Source organism: Muntiacus reevesi, chromosome 3 (assembly GCF_963930625.1).
Source record: "Muntiacus reevesi chromosome 3, mMunRee1.1, whole genome shotgun sequence".
Classification (NCBI taxonomy): domain Eukaryota; kingdom Metazoa; phylum Chordata; class Mammalia; order Artiodactyla; family Cervidae; genus Muntiacus; species Muntiacus reevesi.
In genome coordinates this window covers 31,546,351-31,567,950 of record NC_089251.1, presented here as the reverse complement: position 1 = coordinate 31,567,950, position 21,600 = coordinate 31,546,351, and the positions used below count along the sequence as shown (strand labels likewise).

Genomic DNA, 21,600 nt, shown 5'->3' with positions numbered 1-21,600 from the left:
TTTTTCCCTTTTCTTTTTTCTTTTGGTCTTCAGCAATATTACCATGATGCCAAATGCATCATTCTTACATTCCTTAAATAGCAATAAGCAGAGATTTTTTTTTAAGATCTGGGCTTTTAATCCAATATCTAGATTCCCTATGGTTCTTTTTATACTGTTTGCTGTTTCTGGTATTCATTCTTGTTGTATTATTTCCTTTTTGGCTTATTATTTTTTATTATGTGAGAAACATTGCAAAATTTTAAAATTTTTATTATGTATCAGACATTATATTTTAAAATATTTTTCAGCAATACTTTGAGGCCTAGGATAATGTTTTCCTCCAGAGAGGGTTTCTGTTTGCTTTTGCCAGGTGCCTGGAGACTTTAACAGTCCAGAGGCACCCGATTTCAGTTTCCAGTTCAGCCCATGTGAGGTCCCGTGTCACTTCTGCACACTAGTGGTCTAGGTGCAGCCTTTGAGCTTTCAATCCAGAGTAATGGGAGAAGGAATAGGCAGTTTCATCAGGATTCAACATTTCACATATCTCTTCCAGCTCCTTAATACTTTCAGAATTACTACTCTGTAATTCAGCCTTTCTGAGCTCTCTGAAAACAGAAAATTGCTTGCATGGAAAAAGTGGTTTCAACCATTGCCCTCCCCTCCCTGGTCATCCAACTCCTTTGCATTAGGTGACTCAGTTATTAGTCCTCATTTGCATTAAGAGAGATTAAAAAAAGTTTTCCCCCATCTTTTCTACTCAGAGGATGAGGTCATCAGAATAAACTGATATGTCATTGCCAAATATTTCCTCCGTTTTTATTATTTCGGAATGTTGTCAGATTTACTTCTTCTGTCGCTTATTGTTTCTCATATATGCTTCAATTCTTTGACTTTCTTTGCCTCCTTTTGAAAGAGTTTTATCAGTCTGCACTTTTCCTCATTAATTTGTTCTTTGTTTAGAGCTGTTTTACTGTTTGTCCCATTTATTATATTATTTTTCAGTTAACTGTATTTTTCAAACCTAGTGTATCTAATTGATTCTTTTATGTGATTTGTAGTTCTTATTTCATTATTATTAGTTTCAGGTATATAACATAATGGTTCAATATTTGTATATTGTAAAATGATCACCACAATAGGTCTAGTTAACATCTATCACCATACATAGTTAGAAAAATTTTTTTTCTTCTGATGAAAACTTTTAAGATCTCTCTTAGAAATTTTCAGATATACAATACAGTGTTTTAAATTGTGGTACCATGGTGTACGTTACATCCCCATGACTTATTTATTTTATAACTGAAAGTTTGTACCTTTGACCCCCTGTCCCATTTTGCCCACCCTCCACACCTTGCTTCTGGCAACCACCAGTCTGTTCTCTGTATCTCTAAACCGGAGATTTCTTTTTTTTTAATCAACAGGTTACACATAAAAGTGAGATCATATGATATTTGTCTTTACCCATCTGACTTATTTCACTTAGCATACTGCCCTCGAAGTCCATCCATATTGCAAATGCAAGATTACCTTCTTTTTTTATGACTAATATTTCATTGTGTTTGTATGTATGTGTATATATATGTCTGTGTATATATTTATATACATACATATACACCATATTTTCTTTATTCTGTTCATATACTACTTGACTCCTAGATTGTTTCCATGTCTTGGCTGTTGTAAATAATGGTTCAGTGAACAGATAGGTGCATATATCTTTGAGTTAGTGTTTTCATTTTCTTCCGATAAACTCCCAGAAGTAGAATTTCTGGATCATGTGGTAGTTCTATGTCTAAATTTTTCAGGAACTTCCATACTGTTTTCCATAGTGGCTGCACCCGTTTACATTCCTACCAGCAGCGCACAAGAGTTCCATTTTCTCTGCATCCTCATCAACACTTCTTATTTACTATTTTTGATAATAGCCATTCTAACAGGTGTGAGATGATATCCCATTATGGTTTTAATTTTCATTTCCCTGAAAATATGTTTTCATATGTCTCTTTAACATGTTTATTATGTTTATTTTTAAATTCCTAGTCCATTTGCTCTAATACTTTTGAAACTAATGTAAGTTGTCTTGTTTGTTGATTTTTTTCTTTTTTTTTTTATAGATAGTTGTACCACTGAATCCGAGGAGTCATTTTGGGTTGGATATTTGCAGTAGATGTGGGAAAATTGTGGACATGTAGGCTGGAATGTCCACATACATATATGGTTCTTCAAAGTATGGGGTGTGTTGGAGGTGGCAGGAAAAGGGGGCCAAATACTCCTGATGTGGGAGCATCAAGTGTCTGCATCCCAGATGGTGAATTTGACTTTCCAGGTCATTTTGAAGGTATATTAGTCATTGTACAGAGATAGAGCATATTTTAATGAATAATCTATTGGCTTGTTTGATAGTTTTAGTATTTAGATATATGTATATGGGCCTCTTTTTGTAATCATGCTGCTTTAGGGGGAGGCCTGGTACCAGCTATTGATTGAACCATAATGGTTTCTTTTCTTTTTTTTAAAGATTTTTTGATATGGACCATTTTTAAAGTCTTTATTGAATTTGTTACAATATTGCTTCTATTTTATGTTTTGGGTGGTTTTTTTTTTTTTTTTTGGACCATGAGGCATGTGGGATCTTAGCTTACTGACCAGAGATCAAACTCACAGCCCCTGCAATGGAAGGCGAAGTCTTAACCACTAGACTGCCAGGGAAGTTCAGTCATTGTGATTTCTTTTTTTTTTTAATTTTTTTTTTCCCCAGTGGGTTTTGTCATATATTGATATGAATCAGCCTCATTGTGATTTCTGATAGATTATTTTCTAGAACACTTACCTCATTTTGAACTGATGGTCTAAACTTTTATAGTTTAAACCTGATAGGAGATTCTTCTTGGATAATTATTGTATTCTATGTTTTCCTCTGTCAGAAGGAAAAATGTTTTATAATGACTTCCTAAGAAATTGCTTTACACTTTACCTGACTATTGAACCTTATTTTCCCTCTTTTTTTTTTTTAATCAAGATTTGTTTTGTAAATGAGTTGGTGACCTTCACCAAAATGAGATACAGTGAAATTCCACCTTTAATGGAACAAACCTCTTAAAAAAATCATATATGTAATGAAACTAGGCTTGGATAAAAGCTTCAAAGCATATCTACTAAACATATCAGTGAAAGGCCCAGGGTTATTGTTTACCATCTAGAATAACTGTAGAAAACACTCTTTCAAATTTGAGCAATCTGAAGATTCCTTTAGGCTAAAGACTTTGATGCAGCTCATTTATGATGAATTTTATATGAAAAACATTTCTCTGTGGTTTGAAAGTCTGGCTGAAAACCAGTAAAAAATCTTGTTTTAGCGGTTTAATTTGGATATATTAAAAGTTTCCATAGTTCCCTTTTAATACTGGATGCTAGAAAATGAAGCAATATAAATACAAAAAAGCAAAACCAAACTAGTTCACTTTAAATAAAAACAAATGTATTCCTTAAGTTCTGAATGTGCCTAGCACATTTATGGAATGGACATTGCTGAAAAAGGATATTATTAGGTTATGGTCTTCCCCATTAGTGATTTTTAAACAAAGGTACAATTTCCTGGGAGACACAAACATTTCATTTATTTATGTACAGTCTTTACTGATATCTCTGCCCGTTCTTTGATGGATTCAGGATGACGGGGGAAAGCCAAGTTAAAATAGGAGAGAATTAGTGCTGGATAGGAAGCTTTTGATGCCCTCTATTGTAGCCTGTTTAGCTCCTAGAAGAGCTGCTGCTGCTGCTACTGCCGCTAAGTCGCTTCAGTTGTGCCCGACTCTGTGCGACCCCATAGACGGCAGCCCACCAGGCTCCCCCATCCCTGGGATTCTCCAGGCAGGAACACTTGAGTGGGTTGCCATTTCCTTCTCCAATGCATGAAAGTGAAAAGTGAAAGTGAAGTCGCTCAGTCGTGTCTGACTCTTAGCGACCCCATGGACTGCAGCCTACCAGGCTCCTCCATCCATGGGATTGTCCAGGCAAGAGGACTGGAGTGGGGTGCCATTGCCTTCACTGCCTAGAAGAGCTAAGGTTAGTTAATTCTTCTAATTCTTAGAAGATCCGACCATAGATTTTTCAGGATATTTCCAGGGGATGGTGAAGAATGAGCTGGGCTTTTGAATGTTTTATGAAGGTGAAATCCTAAGGGGAAACCTGTTGCAAAATGGAGAAAAACAGTCGCTTTGGTGGCAGAGGAGGAGTGGAGCCGTGTATCCACACAGCTCCCTCTGCCCTGTAGGATACTGCTGTGGATTGTGTGCATTATGTGGTGTGATGGGTAGTGTGACCCCCGAAGCCAGTTCACTGAACCCTAGTCTAAGTACTTGGTGACAGAATTACTTTGAAGTTCATTTGTTTCTCTACCCATCACTTCCTTGCTCTTTAAATTTTAAAGGTTTTGTTCTCTCAAGAGAATTCGAGCATTTGTACAAATTTTCAGCCAGTACTCTGATTTCAGGATATGCAGACCTGCAAAAGGCTTGACCATTAGCTAAAAAATTATTTCAGATAAAAAAATTGTGAGGAGAGATGTTGTTATTTTGGTTTTCATTTTATTTTTTTCTTTTTATCCTTTTTTTTTTAAAAGAAAAGGCAAGAGGAATACTTTTCCGGAGGGTTGCTTTTTCTTTGCCTTTGTTTTTCCCTGAAAGTAAGGAGAGTAGAAATAACAGAGGAACTTCTCCAGGCCATTCAAAACTCACCTCTAAAATAATCTGATGAAGACACTATTTTCATCATGTAACCTCCCACCTTGGAAACACTCAAAGATTCATCTGGTTTTTGAATGAAGCTTGTGCTCCTCAGTTAGGTCTGATGCTCTATGTGTGTGTGCTCAGCCGTTCAGTCATGTACGACTCTGCGCCCCATGAACTATATAGTCCACCAGGTTCCTCTGTCCATGGCACTTCCCAGGCAAGAATACTGGCATGGGTTGCCATTTCTTTCTCCAGGGGATCTTCCTGACCCAGGGCTCGAACCCGCATCTCTTGTGTCTCCCGCATTGGCAGGCAGATTCTTTACCACTAGTGCCACCTGGCAAGCCCTATACTGTCAGTCCTTAAATCCGTACTCACACCAAGCTCTAATTAATACACTTGAGGCACTATTCAGTTTTCCGATATGGCATCCTCATTTCTTCTCTCTGTGCATTTTGGTTGATCTTCTGCCCACAACCCCCTCCCCGTCCCTGGTTTTTACCCACCCTGTAGCCTTTCCTGTTATCAGCAATTCTATTCTCATCCCTATGAGGACTTGTCATGCTTGCCTAGATCATTATTTTGAGTTTCAATTATATAATGCTCTCAACTGCTTCATAATTATACAAATAAGATTGAAGGTCCTTGAGAGCAGAGATTCTACCTTTTATTTCTGCAATGCTGGATTCTTAATAAATATTTGTAAAATTGAAATGAAAATTAACAGGCGTTCTGATTGTGATAAATTTGAATAATACTCTGTGTTGATTTTACTTGATTAAGCTATTTGACATTTGCCAAATAGATTCTTGATTTGCCGTTGATTATTGCATGATACATTCACAGTGAAGTTTTGTAAATGAAGATTAATTGGAAAAATACGAGTTTTTGAAAATCCAGGAGAAATGCTCTTATTACTCTTAGTTAGCTATGTGCGATAATTGGACTGGTAATAGTGTTTCTGAAGTAGAAGTCTATTTTATGCAAGAATACTAATTTATGGTTGGCAGCATTTATAGTTGTTTGCCGAAGATGTAAAAACAATTTGTTTTCTTAAGTAAAAAGTGCTCCCCATAGTCCTGTTTTCGAAAGTATTAATTTGAATAACAAACTCTTATTAGATAGTGCAAAGCTATAGACAACCATTCGATTTGGGTTAGTTTAAGTATCCAAAAATTTGAGACTTTACTAAACTGAAATGAGCAAATTCCCATGCAGAAGGCACAGGTGAGGAGTGCAGAGACTTCTCAAGGTACCTGCATGTTAAAACGTAAGTGTTTATTCAGGGTGACTCACTGTCTGCTTAGCTTGGCACAGAGCTCATCGCGGTGTTGTCTCAGTGTTGGATAAGAACTCTTTTTAGAAGTCATGTGCATGGTTTACTGTTAGACTGTAAACATGATTGGTCTGTGGAGCTGAATCATCCAGGGAAGTCTGAGAATGAGAGTCATCATGTTCCTTCTTGGTGGGGGGGGGTGTTCCTCAGAGGGATTCTGTGTGGGTGGGGTTAAAATAACACATTTCCTCTCCCCTGTCATCCTCAACACATATTACCTGTTTCACTTTTCATTTTAGCATCTTTCTGTAGGGATTCATATTCAGTATTAATTGTGTTATACCTTAAGTATTGACCTATTAATCAACTTTCCAGCTAGGCCAGATTTTAAACGAGTCACATTTTTTGGGTGATGAAACCAGGTTAAAAATCTTTCCAAATCTTGTCTGAAGAGAACTGATCTTGGTATGAACTTGGACTGGACTTTGGAAGTACTGAAAACGTGGTTGTTAGTGAGGTTATATGCTAAGGGCAGGGGACTGTTCAGTTTTAAATGTAACCTGATCAGGGTTTATGGATTAAATTCAGATGTCTGGTGGGAAGGATCAAGAATGAGATTTTTCCAAGAAGAAGGAATCTGCCCCTCAGATAAAGGGCAGAGTCCTAAGGGATCAGGCTGCTAAGTGAGTGCGACTTCTCTCCACTGCCTCTAACTGCAGAGGAAAAAATGCAGAGCTCTAACCAAACACTGCACAAGTAAAAGCGACACCTTCCCTTTGCAGTGTTTGGGGGCAGTTACAGGAAGTTGTTAGGCTTAAAGTAGGCCTAGAGATTTCAGTGCCAAGAAAAGCATTCAGAGCAAAGGAGTAAATGCTGAAGTTTGGCCACAAAGCAAATAGTTGAGAGGAGGGAGCTAACTTTTTTTTTTTTTGGAAGAAAAGTAAAAATAATGTGATTTGAGGAAGTAAGAATTGTGAGACTACCCCTGCATTTATTTTATTGGATAACTATTTCTTCATGCTTTTAGATTTAGATTTTTATATATCTCTTTAAGAAGTATTTATAAAGTATCTTTAAATATATCATTTTTTAACTTGCTTACAGTAATACTTCCTTTTGAAGAGTGAATAAATCTTATGGTAGTTCAAACTGTGAACCTAAAGTTGTAAGTAATGGTAAACATTATAAGTGGGGGAGATTCATAATTTGACCCCACCCCTACCATTCCCAGGGTACACAGTTACATGCTTATAAACAGGTTCTTAAACATAAAGGCTGTGAAAAGAAGAGAAGCAAAAAGCAAAGGAGAGAAGGAAAGATATACCCGTTTGAGTGCAGAGTTCCAAAGAATAGCAAGGAGAGATAAGAAAGCCTTCCTCAGTGATCAGTGCAAAGAAATAGAGGAAAACAATAGAATAGGAAAGATTAGAGATCTCTTTAAGAAAATTAGAGATACCAAGGGAACATTTCATGCAAAGATGGGCTCGATAAAGGACAGAAATGGTATGGACCTAACAGAAGCAGAAGATGTTAAGAAGAGGTGGCAAGAATACACAGAAGAACTATACAAGAAAGATCTTCACGACCCAGATAATCACGATAGTGTGATCACTCACCTAGAGCCAGACATCCTGGAATGTGAAGTCAAGTGGGCCTTAGGAAACATCACTATGAACAAAGCTAGTGGTGGTGATGGAATTCCAGTTGAGCTATTTCAAATCCTAAAAGATGATGCTGTGAAAGTGCATTACTTTGCTAGTGTGTGAGATGGGTGCAATTGTGTGGTAGTTTGAGCATTCTTTGGCATTGCCTTTCTTTGGGATTGGAATGAAAACTGACCTTTTCCAATCCTGTGTCCACTGTTTTCCAAATTTGCTGGCATATTGGGTGCAGCACTTTTACAGCATCATCTTTTAGGATTTGAAATAACTCAACTGGAATTCCATCACCTCCACTAGCTTTGTTCATAGTGATGCTTCCTAAGACCCACTTGAATTCGCATTCCAGGATATCTGGCTGTAGGTGAGTGATCACACCATTGTGATTATCTGGGTCATGAAGATCTTTTTTGTACAGTTTTTCTGTGTATTCTTGCCACCTCTTCTTAATAGCTTCTGCTTCTGTAGGTCCATACTGGTTGGATGCATATTAAAATGACATGAGAACCTTTTGAAAGTACCAAGAACAGGGTGGGTTTTAGGCATCTGAATAGTATCTTTATTCTCATGCCTTATTGAGATTTGTATGGGTTTAGAAAGCTAAGGAAATATGAAGAATTAGCCTGTTGATTTTTTAAAAAATATCCCTATGGTGAATTTGAGATTGCATTGAATCACAATAGGATTCTGATCCATTTATGGAGAATTAACATTTTAAAATAATCAATGAGTCTTTTGTTTCATGAATGTGGTGTAATTGTTTACATTTTCTTTTATTTCTTTCATCAATATTGTGTAGTTTTCAGCATACAAATCTTGAACATATATTTTTAAAAAATTATCTGCATTTTCATATTTTCTTGCTATTGTATTTCCAATTATCTTTTGCTAATTTATAGAAATTTTAATTTTCTGTGTTGGCCCTGTATACTGCAACCTTGCTAAAAGTCCTTTATTATAGTATTTTGGTATGTTCTATACTTTTTTTTTTGGTGGGTTCTTTGGGATTTTTTTATTCAGAAGGTCATATTGTCTGGAGAAGATACAGTTGTATTTTTGAACTTTGATTCTCTGTGTGTTTATATTTTTTCTTGCTTTATTGCAGCAGCTGGGTTCTTTAATGTGGTATTGCATTCTAACAATGAAAGCAGTCATCCTTGACTTGTTCTTGATCTGAGGGAAAAAACACTTAATCTTTCATCATTAAGTATGATGTTACTAGCAGTGATTATTTTTTGAAGATGCACACTGAGGAAGTGCTTTTTTCCCCCAGGTTTTCTGAGAGTATTTATCAGGAATGGATGTTGAATATTATTATATGTACCTATTTGGATGATCATAGGGCTTTTCTCTTTACATTGATTGATTTTCAAATGTCAAACTAGTGTTACATCACTGGGATAAAGCCCCCTGGATTGTGATTTTTAATTCACTTTTATTTATTGCTACATTAAATTTGCTCACATTTTGTTGAAGGTTTTGTATCTGTGGTCACAAGAGGTACTGACTTGCTATTTTATTTTTTTGTGATCCTTGATGAAAGTGAAGGAGGAGAGTGAAAAAGTTGACTTAAAGTTCAACATTCAGAAAACAAAGATCATGGCATCTGGTCCCATCACTTCATGGGAAATAGATGGGGAGACAGTGGAAACAGTGTCACACTTTATTTTGGGGGGCTCCAAAATCACTGCAGATGGTGATTGCAGCCATGAAATTAAAAGACGCTTACTCCTTCGAAGGAAAGTTATGACCAACCTAGATAGCATATTTAAAAGCAGAGTCATTACTTTGCCAACAAAGGTCCATCTAGTCAAGGATATGGTTTTTCCAGTAGTCTTGTATGGATGTGAGAGTTGGACAGTGAGGGCTGAGTGCCGAAGAATAGATGCTTTTGAACTGTGGTGTTGGAGAAGACTCTTGAGAGTCCCTTGGGCTGCAAGGAGATCCAACTGGTCCATCCTACAGGAGATCAGTCCTGGGTGTTCATTGGAAGAACTGATATTGAAGCTGAAACTCGAGTACTTTGGCCACCTCATGTGAAGAGTTGACTCATTGGAAAAGACCTGGATGTTGGGAAGGATTGGGGGCAGGAGGAGAAGGGGACTACAGGATGAGATGGCTGGATGGCATCACCGATTCAATGGACATGGGTTTGGGTGGACTCTGGGAGTTGGTGATGGACAGGGAGGCCTGGCGTGCTGCAATTCATGGGGTTGCAAAGAGTCGGACCCCAAGACTGAACAACTGAACTGAACTGCTTTAAGTGTTTTTGTTATCAGAAGAATGCTGGCCTCATAAAAGAGTTGGTACATGTTCTGTCCTTTTTTACTCTCTGAAGAGAGTAGAAATGCAATTGTTTCTTCTTTAAATGTTTAGAATTTGCCAGCTCTCTGAATAAAGACAATCTCTTTAACAAGTGGTGCTGGGAAAACTGGTCAACCACTTGTAAAAGAATGAAACTAGAACACTTTCTAACACCATACGCAAAAATAAACTCAAAATGGATTAAAGATCTAAATGTAAGACCAGAAACTATAAAACTCCTAGAGGAGAACATAGGCAAAACGCTCTCTGACATAAATCACAGCAAGATCTTCTATGACCCACCTCCCAGAATATTGGAAATAAAAGCAAAAATAAACAAATGGGACCTAATGAAAATTAAAAGCTTTTGCACAACAAAGGAAACTATAAGTAAGGCGAAAAGACAGCCCTCAGATTGGGAGAAAATAATAGCAAATGAGGAAACAAAGGATTAATCTCAAAAATATACAAGCAACTCCTGAAGCTCAATTCCAGAAAAATAAATGACCCAATAAAAAAATGGGCCAGAGAACTAAACAGACATTTCTCCAAAGAAGACATACAGATGGCTAACAAACACATGAATAAAGAGCTTTATTTTTTAGAAGGCTTAAAAATACAGATTCGATTTCTATAATGGATATGGGTCTATTCCAGCCACGTATTTATTCTTGAGTAAGCTTTAATAGTTTGCATTTTTCAAGGAGTAGCTTGTATTGTCCAGTTCATCCAAGTTGTTGAATTTATGGACATAAAGTTCTAGTAATATTTCCTTGTTATTTCTGTAATAGCTAGAGAGTCTCTGCTAATACCCCTTCTTTCATTTTTGATATTGGTAATGTGTGTTTTCTCTCTTTTTTTTTCTTAGTCAGTCTGGCTAGAGGTTTATCGGTGTTACTGGTTTATTCAAAGAACCAGCTTTTGGTTTCATTGATTTTCTTTATTGGTTTTCAGTTTTCAATTTCACTGATTTTTGCTCTTACTCATTAATTTTTTCCTTTTGCTCATTTAGGGTTTAATTTGCTGTTCTTTTCCTAGTGTCATTTGTTGGAAGCTTAGTTTATTGGCTTAACAACCTCCTCATCTAGAAGAAACATTTATTATTTATAAAGTGAAAAGTGCCGACTCTTTCATTGCTTTCCTTTGGCTGCTTGCTTTTGACCCTAGATGCAACTGTAATTTTTTCAGTATCCTTTCAGACAGTTTATATGTATACAGGTATGTGAGAATCTTGTTTCTACTCTCTCCTTTTTAACATAATTGCTAGATTTCATTCTAGCAATTATTTTGTTCAGTGCCTTGCTTTGCTTTTTCACTTAGTAATCTATCTTTGATATAATTCTCTATCTTTCATACGTGTTTTCATTCTTTTTTATGGTAGTCTAATAGCCAGTCTTCTATTAAGAGACATCTAAAGATGGGGCCAGAACCTTGGGGTTTTTACTATTTTTTACATTTTGTTATGGAAATTCTCATTATGGAAAATTTTATGCATTGCAGTTTAAATATCTTAAATGGTTTTTAGCATTAGCTTTGTCCGATAATGGTGACCCTCAGTCTCCCAGGATTCATTTTTTAAGAGTTTTTATTCAGAAATAGAAAACACCTATGGAAACATAGCTGAAACAAAGTACAATTTAATGAATTGGTCTAAAGCAAATATCCATATAAACACTCCAGAGGCCAAGAAATAAGATGTTGTCAGCACCCTGGAAGAACCCCTCGTTTCTCCTTTCTGTGTTACAATTCCTCTCTCTCCCCCCAGAGATAATCAGAATCCTGATTTCTGTGGGAATCTCTTCTGAGATTCATTTTTACTTTCCCTTATGGAGTTTCCTGGGTATTCTTACATCATGCAGTCTGTGTCTGCAGAAAATGTTTTGATCACATTTACCTTAAAAATGTCATCAGCTATGCAGCAAAGCTTGACTTTTCTGTGGGGAAGTGCTTGCTCTCCATCCTTGTTCTGTGGGCCATCAGGCTTGCTTACTCTCGCTTTGAGCTTCCGGAATGTTTTGTTTAGTCATCTTTCTGAGCCCCTTCTGGATGGAGGCTGCATTCATCAGAGTTCTTAGTTGTAAGCAGTAGGAATCATCTCTGGCTAATTCATTAAAAGGATATGGGCGAGCCCTCAGCTTTCTAAGTAGGGTCAGGAAAGTAGGCTTGAAGACCACGCTGCCAGGAGCAGAGCTCAAAATCATAGCACATAAGAGGTCTCAGGAAGCACCTCTGCCACCAAGCTGGGCATGGATATTGCTGCTTGTGCTCCAGACAGCACTGATGATGGACTGTGTGTGCCCCTGTGACAGTCCCTCTCTCTGCTCTCAGACACTGCGTGTAACTGCTCCTCCTGTCGCCATCCTCGCTGGGTGGATTCTTGGGAGTTCTATCTTCTGCATGTTGCTTTCTATTTGACGTCTAGAGCTGATGCATCTTATTAGTGGAGCTTGTGTTATGTGCCCCTGTCTTAGTTTCACAGAAAGATGGGAAAACACATATTTTTGTTTTTTTCTTTCTCTCTTCGTACTTTGGTAGTGGGAAGTATACATGTTGCATAAGGTAGGGTGTACGTTAATGTAGGCTCAGCATTTGGATGGTCAGGGACCAGAAAGAGATATCCACTGTAGAAGTCTGTATCAGAAATCTATCACTTTTAAGCCAGTTTATGTTCTTCCTAGCCACTTACATTGCTTGTATAATGCAATGTATGTTTGACATGGGAATGTTCCTTATTTCCAGATAATAATATTGCCAGGTACGGTGTAAGATATGGACCAGAATCTGTATTCTGATGAACTATATATTTTAAAAACTCCATTCTAATTTTAGCTGGTTTTAGAGAATTCCTGTTTTATCTTACTAGATGTAATAGTTAAAATCAGACTGTAACAAGCATTTGTGTCCTGGCAGTATTTTCACTGAGAATTTTCTGGGTTATCAACCCTTTACCTTTTTTCCAGGTATGATCTTATTGTTTACAAAAAGTTTTGGAAAATAGGAGACACTATGTTAGAATTGGTAAATATGATAGGTGGACATATGATTTTCAAAACCAAGATGATACAGTTCTCATTATTGCAAAGGTATTTTACTCTAAGTTACTATGACACTTTGTAAGCACAAGCTTCATAAAATTAACACAAAAATGGGACTTCCAAAAAAAAAGGGGGGGGGGGGACTTCCCTGGTGGCCCAGTGGCTAAGACTACATGCCCCCAGTGCGGGAAGCATAGGTTTGATCCCTGGTTGCAGAACTAAAATCCCACATGTTGTATGGTGTGGCCAAAAAGGAAGAAAATACTATTCTTCTGTAAACTTAAAAAAAAATTAACACAAAAGCCCGTTATATTTGTCATTTTATATATATGACTTAAAAATCCAGCTAGTGAAGTTTTCATCTTCTCTGAAACCAGGGCATAGTTGAATGGTTGAAGCAGTGGCCACAGGGCTTGGGGCCTTGATGATATTGTCCTGGTTGCGCAGGTGGTGTACAGCCTTACTTAGAGTAGTTCACTCACGTTCTACATTTCATCTTTCTAGTTCCTGCAGAAGAGTTCATGTCCCTGTCCCTTCTCCTTCACTTTTCTCACATTGGTGATAGGAGAAGATGTGACACAAATGTCTCAGATGAGCCTCTAAGAATAAACACATGGTAACGTAAAGGCTGTTACAGAAAAACAAATAGAGATAAAAGTCCTAGAAAATCTTTATAGCAGTATGCATCCTGTTTCCTTAGTACAAAGCAATAAACTGTTGTTACAGTATCCTGATGGGAGGACACATCTTTGAATCACTGTTTGAACCAGGTACGGCCTCAGGTTTGAATACTCAAAACATTTCAGCTGTGGATTTAATAGATCAAGGTGGCGGGATGTTTATTTCAGGTTCCGTCCATTTGGCCTTTGCCTACAAATCCAATAGAAGTTGTTTTACAGGGTGTTTCTAAATTCATTTCCAAATAAACTAGTTTGAACAATTTTCACATAGCATATGTGAAGCCTTAATTAAAGGAAAAGCAAGAATACAAGGTTTCTAAATGTGGTAATATTGTAACATAAGTGCAGGAATCAATTTACCGGTTGCTTGATATTTAGTGATACGTTTGATTTCTTTTGTGGTTCCAGATAGCAATTATTTCTAATATAATTTATTTTGCAGTGAGGGCCGAGGCAAGTTGACGGTATTTTCAGTTAAAGCTATGTTAGCAACCATGTGTGGTGGAAAAATGCTGGACAAATTGAGATGTAAGTATTTTTATATTATTTGAAAGATTCTGTTTTCAAATTAGGACTTTTAAACACTTTTAAATGAATGTTTTTAGAATTTTGGATGATTATTGAACGTTTTTGGTTTTTCTCACTACCATATCACTTTCTTTGCAGCTACTGGCTCAGAATATGCAAATTATGCCACCTACTGGTCAGATGGAAAAGTTGGTTGAATTGATTTGTTAGGTTGTTTTGGTTTTTTTTTTAGTTTAAAGCAAGAAAACTGAAAAGGTTCAGAATAGTAATGTTGACATTTTAAAAATTCTTTTCGAAGCTGGATGCTTTAAAAATTCTCTTAAAAATGTTTTCTATGTTATTAAAAATTATGCTTGAAGTTAATTATGTTGGTCACTTTTAGTTAGAAAGTAAATTTCATTACTTTTACTGGGTTTGGTCAAGTTTACCCTTAATCACTCCATGCTTTATCAGGTGGTATTTCTTGTGATTAAACTTTCTTAGTACCTTAGAGTCAAGTGTAGTTATGTAGAAATTAATAGCCTGTTTATTCAGTTATCGTTCCTTTTTTTTCTTATTGTTTTCAATATTGGCATTGTACTGTTCAGTGGATACTGTTAGAAGGTGGTAAAATGACGTGGAAGAAGGTAAAATCCACAGTTACTTAATTTTTCTGCTTGTCCTTTTCATTTATTCACTCTTTAGATAGTCCCTGACTGCCTCAGATACACCAAGCATTGTGCTGGGTGCTTACTTAACATGTCTTTGAGCAGCACGTGATAGTTTCTGTTTCACAGCTGAGTTAACTGAGGGGGTGAAACTGGGATTTCAACTCAGCCTCGTAGATTCAGAGCCTGCTGTAAGCTGTTTTGTTGTACTCCACCCTGCTTGTCCTGTAACAAGAGACAATGTGTGATCCAGGTGCCCTAATACAAGTACTTGTGGAGTAAGAAACTGGCAGGCTTCAGGGAGGTGAGATTGAAGCTGTGGGTTTTCACGAAGTGTTGAGGTACCTTGTGAATTGCTTTGTTGAAACTGGGTCATCTGTCCCGTAGCATTTCTCATGGACTAGATTTTGATGATTGCATCTGTGTGATGTTCCTCTGTGGCCAGCATTTTTTTTTTTTTTAATTGAAAGATACAGAGGCTTCATCTGATTCAAGTACAAGCTTTTGGGCAAGATCAGGTGCATTTGTTTTCTGTGCTTTTTCTTACGTGTTACCATGACATTTAAAGTTGGAAAGTTAGGTGGCTCATTAGATCTAGATTTAGATGCCTAAAGAAAGGTCTTAGATAATATATTTGGTCAGTGTTATCTAGTTATCTCTTTTCAAAATCAGCTGCAATTTAAAACAAAGTTTTGGTGGAAAAATTGTAGTTTTATTTAAATACTCTTCTGAGTTTTTTTCACATGGTATCTCAAAATATTACCCTTTGGAGTTGAAACTTCTTAGTATTTTCTAAATTCTAGTGTGGTTTTTCTGAGGAAGATAATACAATATGGATGAAATTATGTTTCATTCAAACACAGACAAAAAGAAAGTTGGGCTTTTGTCTGCTTTTTAATGACAATGATACCAGATGAAGAAGTACTGGAGAAGCTGGTTGAAAATAGGCAATTCACCTGCACATTCTAGGTGATTCTGGATTCTTTAAGTATCTTTGATTAAATTTGCTACATTTATATGCAGATTTTATGCTAGATACCAGCAGCTAGGTACTTGCCTGAAAAATCCCATGGACAGAAGGCCTGGTGGGCTACAGTCCAAAAGGTTGCTGAGTTCAACACAGCTGAGCAGCGTAGCACAGCGGCACAAGAAGTTCAAAAGCCACATTAGAAAAAAAAACACAAAAACAAAAACCCACTATCATTTGGATCCCTTCCATACTTCACAGAGAATTAGAATTTGCACTTTTTCACTAATAGTTACAGCAGAGAACTGCAATAATTTTAGTTTTCAATCAGTAATTTGTATTTGGTAAAATTTTAACCTACCTCCACTTTTTTGTTTTAATCATCCAGGGTGGAAACTGCTTTGTATAGTGTGTGCCTCCTGTTTTATTTTATTTTATTTATTTTTATTATTATTATTATTTTTTTTTACTTTTTTTTTTTTGCCTCCTGTTTTAAACAGAGCTTACTGATCATAATTTAAACACTTTTCATCTCTTAGGGATGTCATTCTCTGATACGTTTAGGGCTGATGGTGAAATCTTGGGGTTCCTTCTCATATTTTCAGACCGCTGTGCTTTTTCAGCTCTTGAATTTCTGGTTGTTGGTGGTGGTGGTGTACGTTTGTATCCTTTATCGCTGGTAAACATGATGGTATTATCAGTGCTACAGTCTCTGCAAGTCTCTCTTTGCTTCTGATCCACTTTTCATATGCTACTGATGGAGGAGACATAACCAGCCTTCTTTGTATTCTCTTGAAGTACAGACAGAAGTGATTGCTCATATTGAGAGAAGCACTCACTTTCGTAGTATGATTGTCAGTTTTGGCTGTTGTGAGAATCCATTTGTTCTTTGCTTTCTAGTCACAGCTTTGTCCTACTTAGTTGAGGTGGCTGAATAATAGTGTAGCAGAAATTAGCTGTAAGACTGTATTGTAGCATCAATTGATATTTGACCATTTATTCACTTTTTCTGCCTCCTTATTCCCTGTCTTTGTTCTTAGTTCCTGTAGCCTCCTCCTACTGACTGTACTTTTGCTGTTACCTCTGTTAATGTTCCCATTAAGTTAGATTTTCCTAATTTATGGAATATGCCTTAGCATTTCTACTTTTATTTATTTATTTATTTTTTTTCTACTTTTATTTTGATCTTTCTGCTTTTTACCTGTTTTAGGATTTTTTTTTTTCTTTAATTTTCTCTCTTTCCCCCATTTTGGGCTTCCCTGGTGGCTCAGATGGTAAAGAATCTGCCTGCAGTGCAGGAGACCCAGGTTGGATCCCTGGGTTGGGAAGATCCCCTGGAGGAGGGAATGGCTACCCACTCCAGTATTCTATCCTAGAGAATTCCACGGACAGAGAGGAGCCTGGCAGGCTACATTCCATGGGGTCACAAAGAGTTGGTCATGACTGAATAATGAACACTTTCACTTTCCCCCATTTTACTTGATCTGTTCTTGTTTGCTTGCTTGTTTTCTTGTCAAGATAGCATTTAAAATGACTTAACCAATATTTGTGTTTTTAGTTTGAGACATTTCTTAATTAGACTTTACAGGTCTCTCTTAAGTAAGTTTCTTTTGCCAGGTATCATTCATTTATAGATAAGTGGTTAACTTATGGCCATGAGGGGCTGTGTCCAAGATTCAAAGGCAACTTGTCAGGATTCTAAATACCAATGATTTATAATCAGAGAATACAGACTTTAATTATCAGCATGATGAAGACTCAATAATGTCAGGAACCCTCAGAGAAACAAAATTTACAGACTGTAAGCCCATTATTGGTTAGACCATACTTATCAATTAATTTAACTGTGTGATTTGCTTTGTCTAATTCTGCTGTTTTTTAAGAAACTTAATCTCTTATTCAAGCCCCATATGTCTTGCACTAAAAGATAGGAACAGATGATTCATGCAATTTATTTTTAAGTCCTTGAGAAAACTGGTGCCATCATTTTGAAGGGCAGTCTGACAGTGTGTATCAGAAAAGCTGTAGGAATATTTGTATCCCGTAACTCAGCCTGCTTCCTGTTTATCTTGAGGAATTAAAAATCCCAGGTTATATATATATTTGTTGCAGCACTTTTTATAATATACGAAGACTTGAAACAGCTTTAATGTCCAAAAGTGAGAGCTCAGTTATACTTCGGGATACTGACAGGATTGAATATACTGCCTTTAAAATTATTCTTCAGATCAAAATGCATTTTGTAATGCAAAATGCAAAAAATAATCAGAATGCAGTTTTAAACAAAAGTCATTATGTGCATAAAAAAGAAATATGCCAAAATGATAACATCCTGCTAGGCATTTTCTCTGAGTTGTGGCATAAAATGGTTTTTTAATAATAATTTATATTACTTATTGTTTTTGTGTGTTTTTGATAGACCACATTTTGAGTAGCCGGGGAAAAGATGACCTGAGGTGGTGTTTTTGCACAGAACTGGCAGTTCTAACATTTTAGTTAATTTGCTTCATTGATGTTTCATTAACAAACTATAGGGAGTCAACCTTTGAAGTTATAATTAAACAGTTTCACCTGTTCAAAATTTAGCATCCTCTGCTGTAGTCTTCTAACCACCTGTCACTGCTTATTTATCGTGGCTGGTACTCTTAATCATTCCTTCCCTTCATTAGCAGGAAGTGACTCTTTAATCTGAGTATTTGCTCACATTCATATTTCTCATGTAACCAAAATGTTTTAAAACTGAAAGCAAGAAATGACTGCCTCATCTGCATTTTATGAAAAAGAAAAAGATAAACCAAAAGCAAGGGAGGCCTGGAGACTTGCCTAAGGTAGTTCCTGACTGAGTCAATACTAGAAGCCCAAGGCATGGCTGTCTCCCATCCTCCTGCCTCAGTTCAACTTAGTGAATGATGTAGGAATATTCATGAGTTTGAGAATAAAATTTGCACTTGGATTTAGTTACATATAGATATTTATAAATATGTAGATGTGTATACATTTTGTGTGTGTGTGTGGTTTAGATTGCTCAGTTGGTAGAAAGATGGCGAGAGAAGATGAGAATCATTTGCCAACAAAGCTAACAGAGAAAAGAAAATGGCTTTCTTTTCAATAGACTTGAGTCCTTATTGTAAACAGTCCTGTCACTTTGCAGAAGTGTATGGTTGGTCATGCAGGGCCAAGAAGGGAATGGATAGATGCAATGAAGAAAGCCAGGGTCATTATCACCAGAAAAAAAAAAAAAATCAACATATATGTGAGGATCGTAGAAGAGTAGCATTATTTTGCCACTACACAAAGGACAGAGTATTTTTAAAAGTTTGTACCCGTGTGTGTGTAAGGACTTGATTGTGGATTTTTCACAAGGGAGAAAGCCTATATTTTTATCTGGAGACAACTAATGGGAAATCAGCATACCTTCTTTCAGAGGCATATAAATAGAATTACTGAGGAAATTAACCAGTGATCTGGGAAGCAGTTTTTTCCCTTACTGCCAGAAGGGTTTAGGGCTTTAATTAGAGGGCTAGTTGAATTCTGGGGATATTTTTTATTACATTTAATTAGCTCTTATTTATTCCTTTGCTAAGATATTTTTATAAGTATATAGTAAATCATATTTGCTGTTAAAGATTCATTGTTATATTTCATTTTGTTAGATATGAGAAGCACTTGGATTCATTATTATATTTCATTTATGATTTTAAAAAATCTAGCAATTATTTTCAGTGTTTTTCTTTACAGATATGAGAAGCCTAGCTTGAAAAAAAAAAGGAAAAACTGTTTTAAACCAGCAACTCTACAAGTAATGACTTCCAAGTAATTACTTAACTGTATGTTCAGTTTTAGTCTAGCAGTATTTCTCTTAAAATCAACCACCCAACAAACATATTTCTGTTTGTTCTCTTACTAGGGTAATATAAACCTATTAAGTTATAGTTTCTTTTTTCATGGACTAAAAAGTTTTTTTGTCTTTTCTTAACTGCTGCTGCTGCTAAGTAGCTTCAGTCGTTTTTAACTACTACTTTGTATATTTTATATGACCTAGTAACTAAGTATAACTGAAAATAATGCTTTTTTTTTTGAGGGGAGAAGCTAGCCATTTCACTATCTAATCACTCCTGCTGTGATTGAGTTAGGTATAGATTTGGTGGTGTGGATGTATGCACCTATGTTTTTATGATTGGAAGCTATGTACATGTGTGTATGTATATACTTTGTAGCTGAAGTCTCTGGTCTTGAATATTTCTACCATTAGTGACTACACATTAATAACTGCTAGTGTATCAGTTATGAATACATGGAGTGGCATCAAAAACTTGACTAGGAGTGGCGTTAAAACCATCGGGATTTGTTTTTCTCATGTAAAAATAAGTCCAAAGCCTGGCAAGTTCACGGTTGGCACCGTGGCTCAGGGAATCTCATCAGCATTCGGGTTCCTCCTGTTTCCCTGCTCTGCCATATGACTTGCCTCGTAGGATTGTGAAGCTGGAAACTTAAAATAATCCTAATTTTAGAAATTCCTTTATTCTCTAATCCAGTTTGCCATCAATTTCTGTTGCCTACATTGTCATTCTTGGAGTTGACCACCCTTCCCCCCATTCTGTCACCCCTGAAATTCTGACTCTCACCTCCTTACTTGTGCATTGTTTATAAACTTTTCTAGCTGATGTCTCCAATCTCATTCTTCCTCTTATTCTGCCAGTCATTAACAGTCTGATTTCTTGAAACCTAACTTTCTAAATATTTCTTCCCTACTTTTAAACCAAATCCAAATTGTTTCCTCTTTGAGTTTTCATTCATAACATGATTACTTTTCTTACTGAATCTTTATTTATCTTTCCTTCTCAATATAAATTATCATAAAACATTCTCTTCAGTGCACTGTTTCCTGTCTGTCACCACTAACAGACACACTGTGAACTCCTGCCATGGAGATTTTTATCCTACTCTTTTTTTTTTCCTCTATTGAAATATGGTTGATTTACAATATTATATTAATTTCAAGTGTGCAACAGAGTGACTCGGTGTTTTTAGAGATTATGCTCTATTTAAAGTCATTATAAAATATTGTGTATATTTCTGTGTTGTACAATGTATCCTTGTAGCTTATTTATTTTATACATATTAGGTTTTACCTTTTCATCCCTTAACCCCACTTCCCCCCTTCCCTCTCCCCATTGACAACCACTAGTTTATTCTCTGTCTCTTTCTGCTTTGTTATATTCATTCATTTGTTTTATTTATCTCTGTTCTTCTCTAGTTGTGCCCCAAAACCCCTACTCCCACCGTGTTTTTACTTTGTTCCAAATCCTAGTTTTCAAGGCCAAGCTTTTAAATTTCTTTCTTTACAACCCCTGCCTATGTATTTTTGTATCTATTCTACACTATATTTTGAGAAATATAGTGTAGTGGAATGTCTTTGGAATCAGTGTGAATTTAAATCTTGATCTAGACATAACTTTTTGACCTTAGGAAGTTTAGCTTTCTAAGCTAATTTCCTTAGCTATGAAATTTAAACAATTATGTGCATACACATGTGCACACGCACACACACACACTGTCTTTTTGTGACAGTAAAATGGGGTAATGTTTAGTAAAGTATAGTAGTACTTAATATTAGGGATTGCAAGATGAAAACAAAAATCCCAGGATAACAGTGTTAAACAAAGTTGAAGTTTATTTTTCTCTTATATTAAGGAAGTCCAGGGGTATGTAGTCCAGGATTGATATGGTAGCTTTGTGTTCATCTGACACCCAGGCTTTCTATATCCTTCTTTTCTATCATTCTGGTGTATG

General features: G+C 36.3%; 1 protein-coding gene across 6 annotated transcripts in view; it reads left to right on the top strand.

The window, feature by feature from the left end:
• DTNB (dystrobrevin beta) overlaps positions 1-21,600 on the top strand; it is a 234,708-nt gene that overhangs the window by 51,150 nt on the left and 161,958 nt on the right. For all 6 annotated transcript variants that reach the window (XM_065928698.1, XM_065928699.1, XM_065928700.1 and 3 more), the window contains exon 5: positions 14,108-14,193. In XM_065928698.1, the coding sequence (XP_065784770.1) occupies positions 14,108-14,193 (86 nt within the window). The remainder of the gene's footprint in view (positions 1-14,107; positions 14,194-21,600) is intronic.